Source organism: Acanthaster planci, linkage group LG02, assembly GCF_054643075.1.
Source record: "Acanthaster planci isolate LZ-2023a linkage group LG02, COTS_SCS, whole genome shotgun sequence".
Lineage (NCBI taxonomy): Eukaryota > Metazoa > Echinodermata > Asteroidea > Valvatida > Acanthasteridae > Acanthaster > Acanthaster planci.
In genome coordinates, this window is record NC_141778.1 from 14,995,569 (window position 1) to 15,016,988 (window position 21,420).

At 40.7% G+C, this 21,420-nt stretch overlaps 1 protein-coding gene across 1 annotated transcript; it reads left to right on the top strand.

Moving 5' to 3' along the window:
* Positions 1-1,065: 1,065 nt before the first annotated feature.
* LOC110973300 (protein-glutamine gamma-glutamyltransferase K-like) lies at positions 1,066-16,103 on the top strand. Its single transcript, XM_022223994.2, has 15 exons — positions 1,066-1,239; positions 3,256-3,378; positions 4,624-4,809; positions 5,554-5,814; positions 6,135-6,253; positions 7,467-7,574; positions 8,205-8,379; positions 8,909-9,041; positions 9,530-9,633; positions 10,139-10,275; positions 10,821-10,932; positions 11,628-11,918; positions 13,368-13,522; positions 13,872-14,008; positions 14,271-16,103. The coding sequence occupies exons 2-15, from the start codon at positions 3,276-3,278 to the stop codon at positions 14,410-14,412; spliced, it is 2,163 nt and encodes a 720-aa protein (XP_022079686.2). The 5' UTR covers positions 1,066-1,239; positions 3,256-3,275; the 3' UTR covers positions 14,413-16,103.
* Positions 16,104-21,420: the final 5,317 nt, after the last annotated feature.

The window sequence follows — 21,420 nt, forward strand, 5'->3', positions numbered from 1 at the left end:
ACCTTCCACGACCTTGGATATGGGTCATCTCTCCAGGTGAACGTTGGGTCTATTTACAGTACATTCTAAATGTACATGTACTGTACATCTACATGTACATGTACATGTACATGTACATGTACAAGATGAACACATGGCTAGGTGCATGCAAACGCCTGCCCTCACGGTGACCCGCTTTGTGCATACATGTACGTGTAGAGTGTAAGCATGATACGAATCTGGGCAAAATTATCAGTGCAGTCAGGAAACGGGCCTGCCAAAGCAGCCCGGAAGGTTGTCCTTATATAATGCAATGACGGCCTGGCGGTTTTCCCAAATGGGGAGCATTTTCTTTGCAAGGTACGAAGGACGGTCTATACATGCTAAACCTGCTGTTGGTTGGTGATATTAACGGAATCGAATGGAACGGATCCGAGCCGAGTCGACCTGAGCCAAGTCGAGCTGAGGCCGAGCGAAGTTGAGCCAGGGGCTAGAACCACCGGGGGGGGGGGGGAAACATGCCTCTCCACCCACGTGGGGACGTAGTACACCTTTTTTTTCAGAAAACGTGTGCGGGGAAGCGTCTAAGGTTGGTTTGTGACTGAGAATCATGTATGCCGAGCTACGAAAGCCACAGGCTAAAATGAAGTCAAGAAATAAATAAAAAACAAACACGTATGAAAAACAGAAGTAGAGATTCACACTCCGTATGCGTGCATGGCAATGTTATACTGACAATGTATTTTACGGACAATCTCCCCGCAGGTTTGTGTGTATGATATATAATAATAATATTCACGAAAACGATAACCTCCACCAAATGATTTTGATACTTATTATAACAGATTTCAAGGTATGGTCATCATATTATTGTTCCTTTTTTATAACTTCTGGTTTCTCATTTTTATATTGAGAAACTGGTTCTCCTCTTATATCTTGAGAAAATATTTCAAACACAATCTAGTTCCGTTGAAAGTTGTCTGAAAATGGTTGACAAGTAAATCTTCAACTTTGCCCTTTTATCATAATATTCGAGGACAAAATATCAAACAAACAGCTTTAGTTGTTAATGCACACTGCACGTGCGTGGTCGATCAAGCAGGCAAGCTCGCCTTTGTGGAAGTTGCGGCCCTGATGTACATGTATGTTATTCCGCTTGCGGAAGTCCTGCTCGTCAGTCGGTCACGCCATAGAGCTTGGGAACGCACGACGAGTAGAGCTTGTCGTTGATTTCGAGTTCACAGCGCCATTACATAAAAGGTGAGTTACTGTTTGAATTGTTGTTTGCCTGTACAAGCTTACTACATGTAGGCCTACACCTGAACAATTATTAGACAAGGTTTTATTCCAACCATCGTGCTTGAGACTACAATGCTATTTGATGTTCCACAGGAATGATAATCAGTATGTACGCTCAAGCATGTCAAGGGGTCTTTTGGGTGAATTTGAAGCGTTGCTCTGCATCATGCGAGAGTACGCAGGCGTGTGCATCCGGTGAATCTGTTCCTTGCTCTATGCATAAACGGAGGGATGGCATCATTTGTTCCTAGTAAGTCATGCATGGACGTGCCGTGGCCGCGCTTCATCCCTGTGCATGTATTATGTTGATACCTTGATACGGAAAAGCTATAAAGCACTAGTATGGGAAGACGGCAAGTCGTTCACACCAGACATGATTGAACAGTATACAAATGGACCCGGACTTTCTTAATATATGAATTTTAAGTGAGCCTGCGAGTCTCGGACGGACAACGCTATAAGATCATTTCGGGGGGGTTGCATGGTATGCCATTGTAAATGTTTTGTTGATGGAACCGTCCTGCATAAAGAGAGTAATGGCGGTCTCAGATTGATTCCCTGACCTGACACTGGCGTGACCTCTCCCCTTTCCTTTCCCTCAGTTTCCTTCTCCATTATAAGCGACAGCGCCATGGTTTTGCCGACAAAACTGACGGGGGCGACACAGAGCCGCGTACAGTGTTGAAAAAGAGGCAATGTTTGCTCCTTTTTCCAGGCTTCCCACAATGCCTTTCTACCATTGTGCAAAATCAACCATGCAGTATTTGCGATAAGGCTTACCTCGACATGAATGCTGCGCCACAATTGTTGGAAAAAGACTGTCTGGTATATTCGCCAGTGCACTTGGACAGTTGACATAAAAAGTACATGCACTATTGCCGCACGCTGTGGAGCAGAAGGATCAACATGCAGCCATTCAATTTCCAAATTCTGAAGCTGGCGCTACTCTCTTTATACAGCACTGGGGTGACTATATCCAGTAAGCAATGAGACCGAGGGGTACCCCCCCCAACATGTCCAATCGCTATAGACACTCTAGACTATTGTTAACTAACACATCCCCCCCCCAGATGTCTGAAAAGAATTCCTCAGATTCTAGTGAAACAATGACCAACACAAAGCGGGTGTGGGGGCGTCTCTCCGTTTCATATCTTGCTTCATACGTGGGTGACACCTACCTCCACAACCCCTCCCTTCTAAAGACGTTCGTGTTCCGGAAGGGCAGTGCCTTGGAGAAATGAGCCCGTAAACAAAGAGGGGCTGATCGGCTATTTACAGCTTTAGCTGTTTTGTTCAACTGCTTATAATGCATTAGAAATGGCAATTTCCTCCTTTTCCCGAAGAAAGGAATTCATGATTGTACCTTCATGTTTCTCCCTGTGGTTTCAGACTTTTTAAAATTATAGAACAATCTACTGATGTCAGTAACTGAAATGCATCCTTACACAGGGAACATCCAGTCAGCGTTCAGTAACATATTGCCATGTAATCGTGATCAGATCACGAACCCTAGAGTTTCTCCCAGTAAACGGAGAGTAAACACCTGTGAACAGGTCATAGGTGAAGTACGCAATTGTCACATTATGCGCAAGGTTTACTTCCTGCATGTAACCGCAGGTGTTTTTTCGTTTCTGTGTTTGTGTTACAAAGTATGCTGGCAAAGAGACATTAAGGCATTGATAAAAAGATACTTACGCACTTGTTCAGCTTTTTTCCACATGGAGATTTGTCCTCAATTGCAGTGTGTTAATATTTTTTTAGCATTTCCTATTTGTCCTAACAGAGCGATATAATTTCTGTAAAATATTTTCTTAAGAGATTTTTTCCCCCTACATTTCATTTCCGTGAAAATTGCGCATTAAAACAGTTATAAATATGTTTATTTGTGTTCTGAGATAAAGCTTGAATCAGGTGTAGTGCTGTTTTAAATGTTATTAGTCGTCTGACCTTTTTTTTCTTTGACTTGAACCTATATAGCGTTATAATCGGACGATATCATGGCGGCTAACCAGCCAGCGAGAGAATCTGGTGAGGCGTTGGCTGGACGAATCGGTGATTCAGGTCCGCCGAGAGCCGATATACCAGAAACGCCAGAAATCGGTATGAGATCTGATTTCACGTCATAGAATGCAATTCCATTAGATAGTAATTGAAGGCCGTTTACCTAACAAAACTGCGTCATCAAAAGTTGTCCTTGTCTTTTTTAAAATGGTAATTAAAACAGTTTGCAAAACAGTGTAGCGTAAAGTTGGAACCATGTGGTGTCTATACCGCCAAAAAAACTTTTAAATGGTGGGATTAATATCACTTGGCAGTGTGTTTAGTGCAGCTTGTAAATGTGAGAAAACTATCTTAAATTTTGATTTTGATTGTTTGATTGTTGTCTCAGGTTTTGGAGTTTTAAAATTGTCAGTGCTTTTCCTGACAAAATGAGGGTGCTGTTATTGCGGGATCATTTCAAGAAGGAACTGGATTTTCTGTTGAAAGTGTAAATCAAAAATTGTCTCACCGATTTTTTTAATAAGTTTTGCTCAACGGCCCACGTGAAACAATGGATCATCATAATAAAATCTGAGACATAATTTGAAATGGCTATTACACCTATGAGGTTTTCAATGTGGATGACGACACTTTTGTTCTCACAAATGCAAATTCGCATCATCAAAAATCAGAAAATTTGCATCAACAGAGAAAGAAAAAGAAAATCAAGTTGAATGGGACACAAAGAAACCTCTGCAAGAATAGCTTTGCAAAGGACAATGCGTGGCCGTTTAACACCTTTTGGATTCAGATTAACACAGCATTGCCTACAGTGTAAAGTTTGTTCAAGATGTATTTACGATATGTAACCCCAAAGGTTTGGACTCAGAATTGTCCATTTGGTTCATTATTCAATAATAATAATATTATTAATTCTGTTCTTAAACTGTAAATTCTTTGCTGATTGTGTAGGTAACGTCCTGCATGAAATTTCTCATCTTTGTTTTGTGGGACGATATGACAGGATAGATTCTTGTTGTAGCGATTGCTTCATTTGCTAGGATAAGAATCCTCCAAAAACCTTGCAGTATTTAGGTCTTAAAATAGGAGTTTGTTTTGTGTTGCTTTGCTTGGATATTTCTATGTGTAAAAGTAAACGAACGTGCTAGTGAGATTTAATGTTGGCGTATATGAATACTACTAGGAGTAATTTTCAAACTAAAGCAAAATTCGGAGGGGGGGTATGGAAATCGTAGAGATTCTATCCCTTTTTGGATGTCATGTTGTGCTGCTGCCCCTGTTTGCGCCGTCCGGGACCGTCTCCCAAGATGGCAGCACTCGAGCTTACTTTGTTTGACTCTTCAGAGGGCCAGCTGAAGGTGGAGTCGGTGGACCTTCAGACGGCGAAGAACCGACCGGCTCACCGCACCGATAAGTACGAGTACGCCGGACTGGTGGTGAGGCGTGGCCAGGCCTTCGAAGTGGAGATCAACTTGACTAAGCAGTACGATGCAGCAGCCGGCCACAGAGTGTTCATCGAAATGTGGTGGGGTAAGGAAGGCACCCAGATCGCGGTAACTGCTTCAGTAGCAACCCTCCATTGTCTTGCGGTGGTTCAGCATTGACAAACTCGCATTTGATGAAATGTTATCAAGTGTATATTAAGTGCTTCATTTTTGAAAATTAATTTCTTAGCTGAATGGAAGAACAATGATCCTCAAAGGACAGCAGATGTTGTGAAAATTGCCCCACCCCCACAACAAAATACGTCCTGTTCATATCATGCAACTGATATACGGTTTGTAACAGATTTTTATTCTTTATTTCAAGTTGAAACATGGAGGGTTTTTCCTCATTCAGCTAAATAAAATTCAATGGTAGCTGATTACCTTTATATAATCATTTTTGGTTCGGATTTACGTGTATTATTCTAACGCAAAGAGCCTTGTACTGATATAATTTAAAATTGAGGCAGTGGGTATATCGTTTCAAAACTTTTGCCGGCGAAGGCAAAATATTCACAGCCTTAAAATTAAGCATAAGTTGCGTCATTATTTTACAGTAATTTCTTCATTGTTCCCAAGGGAACTACACGTGTTGTAAAAAAACAGTCAAACCCCTATGGCAATATACCCCCACTGTAAATTATTTCAGTATGGTTTTAGGATACAGGAAAAGTCTGCACAGAATACAGAGCAGTCCTAGAAAACATCCAACAGTTCCTTGTCTTAACTGTTTGTATCTACCAAGCGTTATTGACAGAATTCCTCCAATGTTGTTGTGTCTTGATGACAGGGGACATTCCAATGTCGTCTCATGACAGCCACATCGTCATTCCCGTTCATCCTATTGGTGGGTCGAGCGATGATGTCGACGAGTGGAGGGCAAAGGTCATCGGAGCCGAGGGAACCAAAATGACCGTGAAGATATCCATTCCCTCCGACTGTTTGGTCGGCCGGTATAATATGGCGGTTCGCACCAACGTTGGGGGCGCCCTTGCCTTCCGCATCAAATTGGAGGCAGGCATCTACGTTCTTTTCAATCCATGGTGTCAAGGTAAACTTGGTTACGGTCATTGGATGTCATTTTACTGCTCACCTGATTAATCAACACTGTTAATTTTTGACAGTTGACCCTTTATTTCGTCACTCTCTGTGTTGAAGATAAGATGGTAAAATTGTGCACCTCAACGAGATGTGTTGTCCTTTGTGAAGTGATGTGAAACGTCAGATTTAACTACTCAAAGACATGCGCAATGTCTGACATAATGGAATCAGACGATGCAAAACCTCTCTTAATGTATGTGTATTAGTTCCATTTCCGGTACCAGTGAATTCCTGACATTTAAATTTTCATTTCATCTTCATTTCACCCAGCCGATGAGGTGTTCCTACACAAAGAGGAGTTGAGGCAGGAGTACGTTCTGAATGACATGGGGATGTACTTCTACGGAACCGACCACTACACTGGATCATCCCCGTGGTATTTTGGCCAGGTCAGTCATTCTCTCTTTCCTGAATACTTACGTGAAGGTTTTCTGACCTGGCAAAGTTGAAATGCATCTTGAACGGCGAAGAAGAGACCACTTGGTGGGAAGTTTTTCGACCTGGCTCATCATGCGCGAGTCTGGCATGCACGCTAAGATCTTACATTTTAAGGAAAGAAGCCTGGTTTCCACAGAATTGTTATAATTGCCAACAGCGTTGCCGAAGGGCCCCCGATGCTACGCTGACATAATGAACACGTCTTGTTTGGGACTTTCCTTGTTGACGCAAACAGGGAAACCGAGAGTCAACAAAGAAGAAATTGATTGAACTTTGCGGACTGTCTGTGTTGAGTTGCCGGAGTAGGTTCACACATTAGTAATGCGCGCTCCCAAGAGCGGCGTGCAACGATGTCTTTTGCCTTTAGTACCTCTTATTTTGTCTGTTCTCTCCATATTACTAAAACTTGAGCTCCAATCATTAACAAAATAGCTGACAATAAAAGAACATCAAATTTAAGTAGTGACTTCAAGAGACATATTGCCACCTAATTTTTAGCAGAATGACGTCATGCAGCGTCTCTTCGGCGACTGTCTGCGTCTTGACATCTTGCATGCCGTCGGTGTCCGTTGCAACCATATGGAAACAAGGTTTTACTAGTCGCGGCTAAAATGTCACAGATATACATGAATAATAGATTAAACCTCCTGCGCACACGCGGTGAGTTCCCATCATCCGTCTTTGCGATGTAAACACACGCTCCTCTCTTGCTCCCGCTAGGAGCAGATAGAAATAAAATAAGAATGCGGCTATTGCTGCGAGTTTAATTATTCAGAATGTTAATAAGTGCACGGCTGGCATTGTTACAAAATCACAGGTGTGGAAGTCTGAAATTTTGAATTACATTCAGTTCTGACTTCATGTAATCGTGCCTCCGTTTACACGTTCATCGTGAATCTATTTAAAGGTATTAACAAGAGGCTAATGCATCAAAAAAAGCTTAGTAACTGTTATAGTTTAGAAAAAAAACCACAGCGTTCTAACGTTAATGTGGATATCAGCCAGTATAGCTATTGGGTTGTTTTTAGTTTTGCTCTATCAGAAGTTTGCTTGGCTTCAGGTGTTTTCATTACTGACAATAGACTATCGTCAGTTGTTCGTTATCTGCCGAGTTAAGCATTGTATTGCTCGGGGCTGCTTCACGTATGTTGGTTTGTCTTCCAGTTTGAGTCTGGTATCCTGGAGTGTGTGGTTCGCCTTCTGGAAGATTCCAAGAAGCAACCTGCTACCTATTCCAACGCGATTGAGGTATCTAGGCAGCTGTCGGCTCTGGTGAGTGTTGGTAACGAACTAGGAACATAATGTGTCTTGAAAACTTTGACATAGATGTATTTCTCCGGACTCTGATGTTAATGAGATTCCCTGTTAATTGTACGAGCATATTAACGTGAAAGTGACACATAAGCTTTGGTAGCTGCAACTGCCTCTTCATCTGTGCATCTGAAAATTCTTTTTACATAAACCTGTGAATTAGTCACTCTAAAATTAATAATTCTGTTGACATAATGTTAGAAATATGAAAAGGATGCATATTTATGCACATTCTCAAGTCTCATTCACATATCGTCGTTATCGTAGACACTGTGGTTATAGTAATAATTGAAATAAGATGGAGTCGCCAGCAGCTTTTTCGAAAGTGATTTTTTTTTCTTAATTAGGTACTAATTACTAAGTATTGGTTGAACTGGTTTTCTAAATTAGGTACTAATTGCTAAGTACTGGTTGAAACCTAAAATTTAAAATTAACTCATAGTTCAGATCTTGATAGGGTAATAAAAAACCTTGGAGAAATACATAGTACACCATGGTGTTGATTTTTACACCGTGGATTCGGCAGTGTAAACTGTTATGCCTTTGTGTAGCAAACTGTGAAGGTTTTAATTACGACAACACTACTGGCAGGTCAATGCACAAGATGAGGGCGGAATCTTGGTGGGCAACTGGAGTGGTAAGTACGAGGATGGCACGGAGCCTACAGCTTGGTCCGGTAGCGCCTCCATCTTCGAGGAGTACACCAGGACAGGGCTGCCAGTGAAATATGGGCAATGCTGGGTGTTCGGCGGTCTGCTCACCACAGGTAGGCTCGGCAACCAGGAAGCTGAAATTACAACCGGAACTTGTGGGACGTTTGTTCGTTTTGAAGTGGACACTTAGACATTTGTGAAAACACTCATGGCATGGTGCATTCTCAGTCGGACTATCTGTGGCGTTCCACGTTTTACCTGCCACTCCCCAGTATGAAGGACTGTGTCAGTACTCAAATGCAAACATATGAACTTCACTTTACCTCGACCGTTAGGCATTGGTATTTATTGCGTTTATTTATTGGTATTTATTGCGTTTTCGTTATGAGTCAATTAAACAAATAATTAATTTCAAAGGAAAGTAAATTTAAAGACAACTGGAATCACCCTTTTTACTGTTTGTTAAAACGCCACCCAAATATCCAGTTCGATTTAACCGACAGCTTTCCCAAGTGGAAGCTATTGACTGGAAGGATGTCCAAAAGAAAATCTCGCATTTTTGATCTCGTCGCTGAACTTTTTTTTGGGGGGGGGCAAAAACATTGATTCTTAATGTAATGTTTCTCCTTACTTAAACGTCAGCTCTCCGCGCCATTGGTATCCCGGCCCGCACCATCACCAACTTCTCCTCGGCGCATGACACTGACGCTAACTGCCTGATTGACTACCACTACGATGCCGATGGGAAATCACTTGGAACGGCCGACAGCGTCTGGTCAGTTCAACATTGAAAAAAAAATTGAAAATCGGTTCAAATAGCTTTAATTTAATGTTCTCAAACAGGAAAAATAAAATCCGAGATTAACGTTTGTTGCTGTCATTTTGTGAAACGCTTAAAAACATTAGTCGTGTTTCTGTGACACCATACAAGGAGAGGGAATTCCTGATTTTGACAATCAGCTCTTGAAATTACGTTTCAACTCTCTTGCAGTGTAAATAGAGATCTTGGGTTTCTAAATTGAGTTGACGATATGAATATGATTTTGGTTTTAGGACTAATATCAGCTATCGTTAGAAATTACTCATCAGCCCATTTTGTATAATTATAGAATGATATCGTAAAATTCTTAGGGCAGGAAGGACACTCGTTGGCATTCCCTTTTTCCAACGAATTATCCTGAAAGATCAATATGTAGACACTTCCTTATCTCTTACCTTGGCAAGATAACCGATATATTTGTTGATACGTCCCTCAAAAAACAGGAACTTTCATGTTTGGAACGACGCTTGGATGGCCCGCCGTGACCTACCCAAGGGCTACGGTGGATGGCAAGCGGTGGACTCGACTCCACAGGAGCAAAGCGATTGTAAATACCGCTCACTGTAATTTTTAATCCCAGTTCCTTCATATTGTCCAACACACTTCAACAACACACTTCAACAACACACTTCATCCTGACTTGATCAGAGCAGCCTCAAGACATTACCGATTCTCCCAGAAATGACAACAACGGCATGCTGTCAGTTCCAAGGTTCGTCCATAAAGCGGTGATCATGCTGAAGTTTTTGTCGACTCAGAGTGACCCATATATATCCACTGTACTTTTTTTTCTAGATCGCCAAATAAGAATTAAGCAGAGTCATCGCTACTGATGGACCGTATACCTTTGGCAAAGATAAATCGGGAGAGCCTGTAGTGTTGGCCATTAAAGGTTATATTCCGTATATGACGTCAGAAATGACGCTAAATGTGGGATACAGTTCACAAAGCAAAAGACATTGTCACGACGCGTTCACTTGTTATGGTAGACACCTGTGTTCTGATAATTGAGTTTCGGGAGTGTTGCTCCTCTTTTCATTTTTTTCATGAAGATGTGTACCGTACCGGACCTGCCTCCCTGACTGCAGTGAAGAGCGGCCAAGTGTTCTTTAGTTACGACACCAAGTTCGTGTTTGCCGAGGTCAATGCCTGCAAAGTCAAATGGCTGATCAGCAAGGATTACTCCGAGGTAGAGAGATTTATTCCAGCACATTTCAAAGGTTCCTGATTTTTAAGACTTCGGACACCAGCGGCGGCGAAACGATTTTGAAAGGGGGGGAGGCCTAAAATGGCTGGGGGTGGTGTGTTTTTGAACGATGCCAAATATGTCAGACTCTACGTAGTGACCATTCTTAAACTGAAACTTTATGTCCTTTCACTCGCAAACTTGTCTAATTTAATCTTGATCTTTCTCGTACAGTACAGGCACTTGGTACATTGTACTTGGTTGGTTTCCTCCTGAAACTAGGAGGTAGCAGGGTTTCTAAGTAGGAGGTAGCATACCTCTCGAGCAATAAAGTCTTGTGCAACATGTCGTTGTTTGCTGGTGTTTCTTTCTTTTTATGATGATATGTACAGTACATGTACTGTATTGATATCCTAGCCGATATTCAAGTTGGCTTGTTTTAAAGTTTGGAAGATTAATACAATGAATCGATGCACTCTGCCGGTCTGGCCAAAATGTTCGACCCTCATCAAAAGTCGAAGTACATTAATACACTTATTTCTTCCTAGCCGCCCAAAATCATAGATATTGAAACCGACGCCGTGGGGACTCGCATTTTGACGAAAGCTGTTGGAAAAATGGAACGGGAGGATATCACTCGGCAGTACAAGCCAGAGGAAGGTAAGATAACGTATTGTTACCGGAGCAGAAGCCGCTTCAGAAACGGACGCAGTACGGTTACGACTTGTCGCCGTTACCGATATTAACAGGAAATGAAGTCACAATTCCCGAGTGGGACATGGCAATAGGGGCGTATCAACAAAAATACTGCCCAAAGATACTAGGTAATGGCCGCCTTAAGTCTGGGCTTAAAAGCAGCTGAATTGGCATGAATGTGTGCATACCTTATTTAAAGACAACTCGAGGTCAAACGTGACTCTATGTTAGGAGCAACGGTGGCAGTTATGTTGTTCCAAGCGATGTTTTAGAGAAACCCTGATACAATTCTACCGCCATTTCCAGTGCCTTCGCGATGTACGGAGGTTTGCTCAGATTTGTCGATATAACCTGCGAGACTAAAAGCTATTACCAGGAAAAAATACTGTCCTTTCTGGCTCATAGGAATACAGTTCGGAAGACTGTCTGTTGTTCATTTGAATACTTTTACATTCTTAATACATTTGCCGTAATTATTACTTTGCCCTGAAAATGCAGTCTTTCTTGATATCGTAAATTTCAGTGTTAGTGTGAAGAATCGTCGTCCATCAATAATCAACCGAGTTTTCCATCACCCAGGAACCTCTCTTTAGCCCAAATTTCTTCATTCCTCAAGCCTTTTATAATTCAGTGCAGTAGCTTGTTCCTCCCTTTTTCAGGTTCCATCTTTGAATACCTGAGCCTCTTCACTGCCGACAAGTACGCGAATACTCTCAAGAAGCTGATATCGGAGGCGGGCCAGGACACCAGCTTGGAGATTGGCCTACCGGAAGACGTTCTCATCGGCAAGGACTTTGTGGTTCAGGCCAAGCTGAAGAAGACGTGCCCTGTCGAGGAGCTGCGAAGTGTGACTCTCGTCATCACTTGCAATACAATGTACTACACGGGAGTGAAAGCAAATCCGGTATTTGAGTCAGCAGATTCTGTCGACATCAAAGATGCAGAAGCAGGTCGGTTGTAATCTTTTTAAAATTTTCAGAAAGGAAGAACAAATGACTTCTTTAACACTGAATGAAATAAATAAAACAAGATGCAGTGTTCCTGTCGGAAAAATGCTTCAAAAAAGTTGTCATAATTACTGTCCTTTTAAATGGAGGTCCACGTCCATATTAATGTCAGTTCATGACAGTTTAGTAAGCAAAATAAAAATAAATTTATTTTTAATGAGCAGATTTGGGGTTCACAATCTGAATAGAAAAAGCGCTGTAGTATTCTTTAAAATAATATTTCATCAACATTGCCTTCTTTTGTTTGGAAAGAAAAGGAATTTCTTTTCAAGAGTGCACCCTTCATAGGGTTATCATAAGGAGATGTCATTGTTTCGTTCCATTAAGAGAAGTAGTTGCATGTAATAAATGTTTGGGATTAAAATTAACGTCATCATGGTCGTCTTAGTAAACAGTAACTTGTGAACCTCTATAAAGATCAGTCACGTTGCTTCGATACCAAAAGGTTATTAAACAGGGAATGGGTTATTTTCACCTATATTATGTCCAAGGTTACAGCTTCTCTTTGCATTTATAAAAAAATCGTCGTTTTGGGAGATCTGTTCCACCGCGAGAGCGCTGGAGCCTTAAAAAATCATCAACGGGGGCAGCAAACAAATCTCGCAATTTAACAATGTCACAACATGGCTCTCGTTCCCCTCGAGTTTCTAGACCTTGCGACCTTAATAGGCTGTCTGTTTCCTCGTCGGTCATTCTTGGCAAATGACTGGGGCCATCTGCTCGAATTTCATCGGTACCTTACTCCAGTTCAAACTGGGGCGATTCAATTGTATCATATGATCCAGTGTTGACATCACCTTCACGTGCCTGATCAACATTGTCGATATGATTCCAAGTCGCTCTTATTGTCCATACATTTCAGACAGGCGTTTCAGAGTCGCTCTGAACCAAGTAGAATAAAGAGCGACTCGGGTCAATCCACCTCTTTTAATTCACAGTTAAGTTTGAGCAAGCAGAGCACTCACGCACATGGACGCGTTCGCCCCGAAATAATGAAACAGTCGTAAAATTGCAGAGCCGTAGTGTGACGTCATCCAAAACAGGCTTCGATTGGATGCTCCCTACGACTTTTGTTTGCATTTTTGCTTGATATGAAGGAAATCTTTAAGTCTTTAACTCGTGCTTTCTGCATCAGTTGCAATCTTTATTTGGTTTTTGCATAATAGATTGTTTGAAATACAACTAAATTTCTAAAGTAAAGTTTTGAATTTATGTGACTGATCTTTCAGAATAAATTAAAATGCAATTTCTTATTAAATATTATCTTTCTAACTAGACTTATTTCCTCTCTCTTGCATCTAAGCGTTCTGTTAGATCGTTCATGGTGGAACAAAAGTAATATTCCTTTTTTAATTGAAAACTCTAAAGATTTGTACCCATTTACGATCTCAGTTCGTGAGTGGAAGGTGAAAGCCAGCGACTATCTCCCGAAACTCGTGGACCAGGCCAACCTCCACTTCGACATTACCATATTCGTCTCCGAGACAAACCAGGTGGTGACCAAAGGGGCAGATTTCCGCTTAGTTAAGCCCGACCTTGAAGTAGAGGTACAGTCAGAGTTCCTTCCCAATATCTGACCTCAGCAAAATGTTTGTTAGAAGACTGTAATCTGTATCTGACTTTTCTAGTTTTTAAATTTTGTGGACGGTAAAAAAGGAGAGTTTTCAGATGTGATTTTATGCATCAGTCACATTTTGCTGAAAACCTGTGTCTTTGCACATGTAACATACTGTATATATTGTACATGTCAAACTTAGCTGTGTCAAAACATTGCTTGCAACAGGTAGCTTCATGTTTCAAATATACATCAAATATTAAATACATTCTGAATTTTAAAAAATTTGAATTCAAATTTCTTCAGGAAAATTTGATCTCTGCTCTGTTGTATATCTTCAGGTTCCCAAGACTGTGACTGCAGGCACAGAATTCACGGCCAGTGTCAAGTTCACCAATCCTCTGTCAACTGTACTCAGCGGCTGTTTCTTCCACACAGAAGGTCCTGCTGTGGTCCTGCACAAGAAGGAAGCTTTCAGGTATCTAGAACTCTTCGTGGAGGAGCACGTCCTAAACACCTGTTCCAGTCATTAATTATTCTTTGCAAACCCGTCTATCCTTGGCCCAGAAACCTGTCCTAGGTTGTCAGTTGTGCAAGAAATACCAAAAACACCTTCAAAATGTTCCCCACACATTACACAAACAGCCCTGTCTTGTGTTAATGAAATATTTAATTGCATTATGAAAATGTTACACAGTACTGCGATTAAGTTATCAAACCCTGGTTGTTTTTGTCTGTAGAGACATCGCGGGCAATGAAACGGTCAACTACCAAGTCACTGTTGTAGCAAGAAAGACGCCTGGGAGCAAGGAGATCCTGGTGTCTTTCTCGTCCTTGGATCTGATCGGTGTGTCTGGCAAAGCAGCTGTCAACATAATCTAATTGCCCAATCAGAGCAGCCAGAGATGACTAATTATGCGAAGAACAGTACAATCTGCTCGGTGTTTGGCAAAGTACGCGTAGTGCTGTGTAATCTTGCAATCAAAAAAGTATCGTCGTATGTTAAACAGCATTTGTTGTAAAGAAAATAAGACTATTTCATTTATATAAAGGGTTTAGCCCTTACCCAACGTATATATTGATGAACACTGTATGCTCAGTGCTTGTTTGAGAGCTTGCGACAAAATGCACAAGCTTACCCGACAAAACTCTTTATACAAATTAGCATCTCCCCAACGCCAAAAAAAATACATCTTGAAGATTATTTCAGTCACTGTAGTTTAGGAGGCACTTATGTATGTGTGTGCAAAGACCTGAAAAATGTACTATTAAACATGTACTGACTAATCCTGAAGCATGATTGATTTACCCTTTGGCTCAAATTTCTTGTAAGGGTCAAAAGATGCTTAACCAGACATTTAAACATCTCCTCCAAATACACTCTTTGGTTGATCTCTTTTCGTTTGGTTTCACTCATTTTTTTTTGTTTTACCTTTAGCGTTTTCTTCATATTTTTAGCCAAGCACAATTATCAGTAGTTTGGAATTGCACTTCGTGATCAGTAGCAATACTAACAATAACACCCCCTGTCTCATACTACTGGCAAGGTAATTTTTGTTACACGTGATCATGTAACTAATCTTGATAGAGGTTTGAAAATAGATAGAACAACATATAGCATGTTGTGATTTTATTGTATGAGTAAAATACGATTTTACTTTAATTTTTCTTTAACTTTCTAAGAGAAACGTATCAGATACGTAAAAAACTTAATTTCAGTTTAACTGATGCAATTTTAAATTAGTGATGAAATTCAGAGTACATGTAATCGAACTCGTTGCCAATAAGTGCCCTTAGTGTGAGTTTAAAATTGTTCAATTTGAAGTGCTTGTAGCCTAGGTAGGATTCCAAACTGCTAAAATTTAGCGACAGACCGTACTTAATACGGTCTCTCGACGCGAACTGCTCTCAGATATTGTCGATTTGAGCTTCAGAACCTGCCAACAGGTAAAGCGGAATGACTGTGACCTTTAACTCGACAGGTTAAAAAACATAATCACTTTTTTCAAGGTTACTGCGAGGATTACTGATGTATGTTTTTCTGAAATCCAGCTTTGACCATAAAATCTTGCACGCAATAAGCTTACAAATGTACTCCACGATTTGAAGACCCTGAGGGTTTTGAATAGACGTTAGGCACGGAAGTTTGTGCTCCGGCGTTATATTTTGCTTACTTAAGGTATCTTCTATCTTACGCGGATTTTCAAAATGTGTTTAGTATTGTTAGGAACAAGACACAATTTTATTTTTGCGTTTAATACACAGGCTTTATGTTTGAAAATGTTGAATTTCAACGATTTCTTACGTGCAAAAGAGAAGTAGGCCTAGGCCCATGCAGATTCATTTTGGTACGCAAGAATCAGTTGGGAAATACAGTGGCCTATAAAATAAGTAGTTTTGATAGTAGGTAAGATGGTAAAGAAAAGCCTTAAAAAGAAAAGACGGTGAGAGAGGTTTGGAAAATGAAAATTAGCTTAAAAAATGAGATTAATTCTTATCAATACTCTGTTGACATTTTCATTACATGCTCTATAGGTTTTAGGTACACAGAGAATAAATCGTCACATCGATAATTGACAAGTCTATTGTGTGATTAATGTGGGTGCGCAGAGATATTGCTAGACTTGACTCAAGTCGGGATCTCTGAGAAGTCTTCGCTTATGATGCTTTGGATACATATCGAGACCGCGCGCCGTTAGTTGTTTCGCGCCCTCTTGTGTCCACTTATTACTATGAGTTCATTTCAGAAATCCCGACTTGACGAATCAGTCAACCGTTTGTACACAGCGAATGGACTCATCTACCGAAACTGGTAGCGGCCAATCACATTGCCAGAATTGTTTTTACGTCGTCCATACCTGCATTATAATAAACGAGTCTACAAGTCTGACTACTTTGGTTGGTGGAAATTCCGTATACATTATGCAACATCATGTCAATCATGTGCAATTATGAATAACTATTACCGACGAAGGGCCCGATTGGCTTATCCGTCAAGTCGGACTTACTGACTGGTGACGTATGACACACGTTTTTGTATATTAAAAGCTATCAAATGAGGGCACCTTATAAGGGTTATGCGAGCTGCCGGAGCCGAGCGCGACGACCGTGTAGTAGTACGTACAGGCTGAAGGGATGGCTGACGGGGGGAATAGCAACGTGAGTCCGACTTCATTCAAGTCCGAGATATTGCAAGTCTCCGAAACCTCAGAGGCACTTTAACATCTCCACAGCTATAGAAACAACTTCTGTGCCAGATTTATTCAGACTTCTGTTCCAGATTTATTTAACTCACAAAAGATTTATTCAGAAAACGTCTACGCTTCAATTTAGGGGTTGAGGGAGGTAATGTGTCAATAACTTTGTATAAGGTTGACTTCGAGTCCGAGTTGGGAAGTGCTTCACAATGGCCCACTGTTTCGATCATTTGTGTATGGGCACACGTTTGACGCACACCATGTGACTGAGTGTTTGTGCTTCACAACCGACAATGTGTGATTATTCAAACAACTGAGCAAGTTGAGACTGAGCAAGATTGAGCTGTGGCTGTTATTTTCTCCATTCGAACTCCTTCACTGTAACCGTTTGGGGGTGGATTCAATATGGAGGGGGAGGCTGGATCAGCTCATGAGATGCAACAAGTTTTAGATCTCGTACCCTATCCCTCCTCCTGAGGGTTGCAACCCAACGGTTTATACACGTGTGGTTTTTGAATCTAGGATTTCTGATCTTGATAGGTGTATTAATGCTATGCGGAAGAATATACTGCGAAAAAACACCAAGGCAAAATTACAACAAAAACACATCGCCAGGAGGAAATTACTGACAGAGTAGACAATGAAATAAGTCCGCTAGATCCCAATTTATAGATGGCCTCTTGTGTTGGATTACATCTTCCAGATTCTTGTGGTCTCTCCAACATAAATCATTGCGTTTTCGTAGAAAATCATCGAGAGTGCCACGCTACTGGACGATGATTTCCGATAAAACTCCCAGCGAACTGTCTCGCCAGCCAGGCCGACAGTTCGTAGACCGCCGAGTGGTTTGGAATTTATCAAAACAGAAGAAGCAATGTCAACCCGCCATTTGACAAGTGTAAAATAAATGGTGTAGCATTGTTATTTTTACTGATGTACAGTAACTACAAATTTAATAATTACGGTTTTTGGTGAATTTGTAAACCGCCATAGTAACGTTGGAACTGGACAAAGGTATTCCAACATTAACAAATGTCTGCTATTTTGTGAAAGCGGAGAGGAATGTGTTGCGGTTAGTTCGTGTATAGCGTTGATAAAAGTTCCCCAAAATGTTTGACCAAGAGCCATATCATATCATTCAAAGGCCTACAGGGTTTACGAACAGTTCGGTAGCCAACGATGATATAAGACTGTCACAATGGTAAATCGGACAAAGGTGGCTCTCTTATTGATATGGGTTATACATACATACCTGTATTAATTTGTCATTAGGAATTTGGTGCTGATGCCTTGGGCTTGGGCAAAAATGTGTCATTTTGACTAATAAAAGTCAGTCCAGCTCTATGTCTAGTATGACCAATTAATAAATAAGTCAGACAGACCAATGACTAACATTAATAAGTAAAAGATAAGTCAAATATTAGTTAAATTTGACCAAAGTCAGTCAGTGTTGTTGACTAAATGTTACATTACTCGGGCACTCTCTATAAAAGTGACATTTTATTGATTGATTGCACACGAACCATTACTATTATGATTCATGTACAAACTGGACTGAGCCAATACGAAAACGGCGCCAATGGTCCGTTTACTGACAGAGGTGACCAATAAGAGAGCACATAATCCCCGGGCGGGGCGCCATTTCCTTATTGGCTCAGTCCAGTTTGTGCAAGAACTATCGATACCGACGGTTTGTGTACAATCAATAAAATGTCATTGTTATCAAAGGTGACCGAGTAATGAGTCCTGTCTTGATTTAATAAGATATCGAGACCCAACTTACACTTACCTATATTGGTCATTTTGACTAATTTATAAGCACACAATTCGTAGAGATCCGATAGATCTCTGCGCTTTAAGAATTCGGACTTCGTTTGCCAAAACAAGTTGAAGAACAATAATTTTCAAGTCGTCAACGTTTAATCCCTGTCCTTTCAGCAAAAACCGCACATGTACAATTAATGAAAGTGTTGGAAGTCAGCATAATCTCATTTGTCTCAATAAACCCAGGTTCGATTCGCTTGCCGTTTTATTAAAATGACTTGATGCCAAATATTGGAAGCACAGATACATTCAGAACAAAACAAATGAAATTTATCCAATGAAATCTAAAATGAATCTATATTCATCTTTCAGACAGTTGTTGACTCTGAACAGCGCCCGGTTATTACCTTCTCGTTACGTGTAAAACGAGCCCGTCCGATACTTCAGTCTCAAGCAGTTGGAAAGCCTTTTTAAAAGAAAGTTGACAAAACGTCAGTCTTTGTATGTTATCTATAAAGAATAGAGGCGCGCGGATTTTTTTAATGTAGTTTGTTTAACCTCCCATCAATTCAACAGTAGGGAAGGTGAAAGGAACCAAATTATCTGGAAAAGATTGGGGAGGGGCAAAAGTCACAATTTCTTTATAATTCATCTCTGTAAATCTTGCCTTTTTTGAAGGAGTGACCAGTATATCTTTCCGCCCTGGGATGTGCTATTGGAAGAGGCAAGCTATAAGCATAGACACCACCAGCCTTAAAATAAAACTGAGCAAAGCAATATTATTGAAGATTTTTTTTGTGCCCGAATGCTACTTTAAAACCTTACAGGCCCTTGAATTTGGGTCACTGGTATGTCTAGCTTAGCGCTGTGTCTATTTACGGTAGGCTGACAAGATTTAATACGTAGGGGCACAACCAGACGCTTGCTGTCTCGCGACCGATATGAACGCTCGGTGCTTATCTAACGACGTATGAGTAAAGTATGAACATGATAAAATGTCGCGGAGGAATCCAGGCAAACTGATCACTGCGATCACGGGCTAGCCTCTCCATGTAGCACCAGAACGTCGTCGGAGTCTCTTTTCCCTAAAATCGACTGCCTATTTGTTTTTTTTACCCGTCTGAGAATCCTCAACCCTTCCAATCCCCTTTAGGGATCTCAAAAAGTCAGATTGGATAACGTTTGTAAAGATGACCTCCTGTAAGAGTCACTATTTGTACACCAGTAACGTCGTAATACATGACCTTCGAGTCCGCCTTTGCGCAAAAATAAGACATCAAAAATTCTCCTGATAACAAGGAAACAATTAAACATTGTCCATTCGGACTAATGTCTTCAGCAGTGAGATTTGCTTGCACGGCCAGTGTTGGCAAGCTCCCTCTTTGTAAAACTTTGTTCCTAGCCTATATGCACTTACTGCTAGGCTTTCCTGGGTCTTATCGTTAACCTTTCCACTGGGTGAACAATGTTTGTGCCGTTCATTAACTTGGACAGTTTTTATCACAAGAAGCATTGACAGTAATGCACATGCAGATCAACGCTGGTGGATTACTCGTACTGTCTTCATTGCTTCTTCGGTCAAAATGGGTCATACAGGTTATGTACAATGTCATAAAGTGTCAACAGCTGCGAATAATTGCATTGCAAATTCGATAAATGGTGGTTAAAATCAAGTGTGAACATTTTTGAAAATCCTTACAAAGTTGTGCTTCTGAAATAAAAATGCAAAACAATAAATCAAATGAGAAATAATCTTTTACATGCAAATGAATCCGAAAAAAGGTAGAATACTTAACGGAACCCCCCCCAAAAAACCTTAAATAAAAATTGAAATCACCATCGACAAATCCAGAAATCGCAATCGAAAAGTGAAAGCGGTAAAATTAAACATAAAATTGTCAAAATATTTTTAAAAGGTACTCTAGGAATGCTTCATTAGGGCGAAATGTCTTTGCAAAGCAGCTTTAGGGATGGTTGAGATGCGAGGCATATTACCTCATTTTTTGAACTTCAATGTTTTCCTCTCAAACAGCATGAAAAAAAACCGGCGTAGTCTTCTGTAATATACATGTATTCCTTAATAAATTTTACAGACACGTAGAAGTTTAGTCATTACAAAATCTTGTCAAGTTGTTGGTAAAAATACCTCTAAGTTTTACATTATAAGGAAAAGACTGGGATTTTTCTTTTGCAGGGGTTGTTCACAAGACCTGGAAATTATTGAAAATAATCTGCCGTTTGTCAATACAGATTCATTACGAATCTACAGTACAGGGTTGATTCGTAAACTAATCTACACTTTACTGAGTAGAGAAACGTCACAAGGACAGCTTAATAATGCGTAAGAATGTGCCCGGCCCAGGCCATTCGTAAACAGGAATGACACGTACCTCGGGCATTGACCTTTACGGAGTTTCAGGATTCTGAGGTTTTTTTTAATCGTGGAGATGTGCATGTATGCAAGAGTGACATGAACCGTCGCCAGGATTTTTTATCACGGGCGGGGGGAGAGAAAGCCCTCATCAGCAACAAAATGATAAACTTTGTAGAAGAGGTCAATTTCGATGTTTCTCAAGCAAACAATCCCCTTTCATCCCGTTCTTTTTCATTTCACTTGCTCTTTCATTTTTTTGGGGGGGAGGGCAACTCTTCCCTTTCCACCCCACGCGACACAAAGGGAGTGTGACATTTTTGGAGGTGGAGTCCTGTACACTCGATTTCTTCCAGTTTGTGATTAAGATGTCGCGTGCGAAGGTTTCTTGTGGATGGGTATCATATTTGGCAAAAATATGAAAGCCATTGGTTTCAAAGAAAACCTGAAAGAAAACAAAACCAGAAATATGGATTCACGTACAAGTGTACATGACAAATTAAACAATCACAACATATTTAAGGAGTAAGGATGCCAGTTTCTGTACTATATGTATTG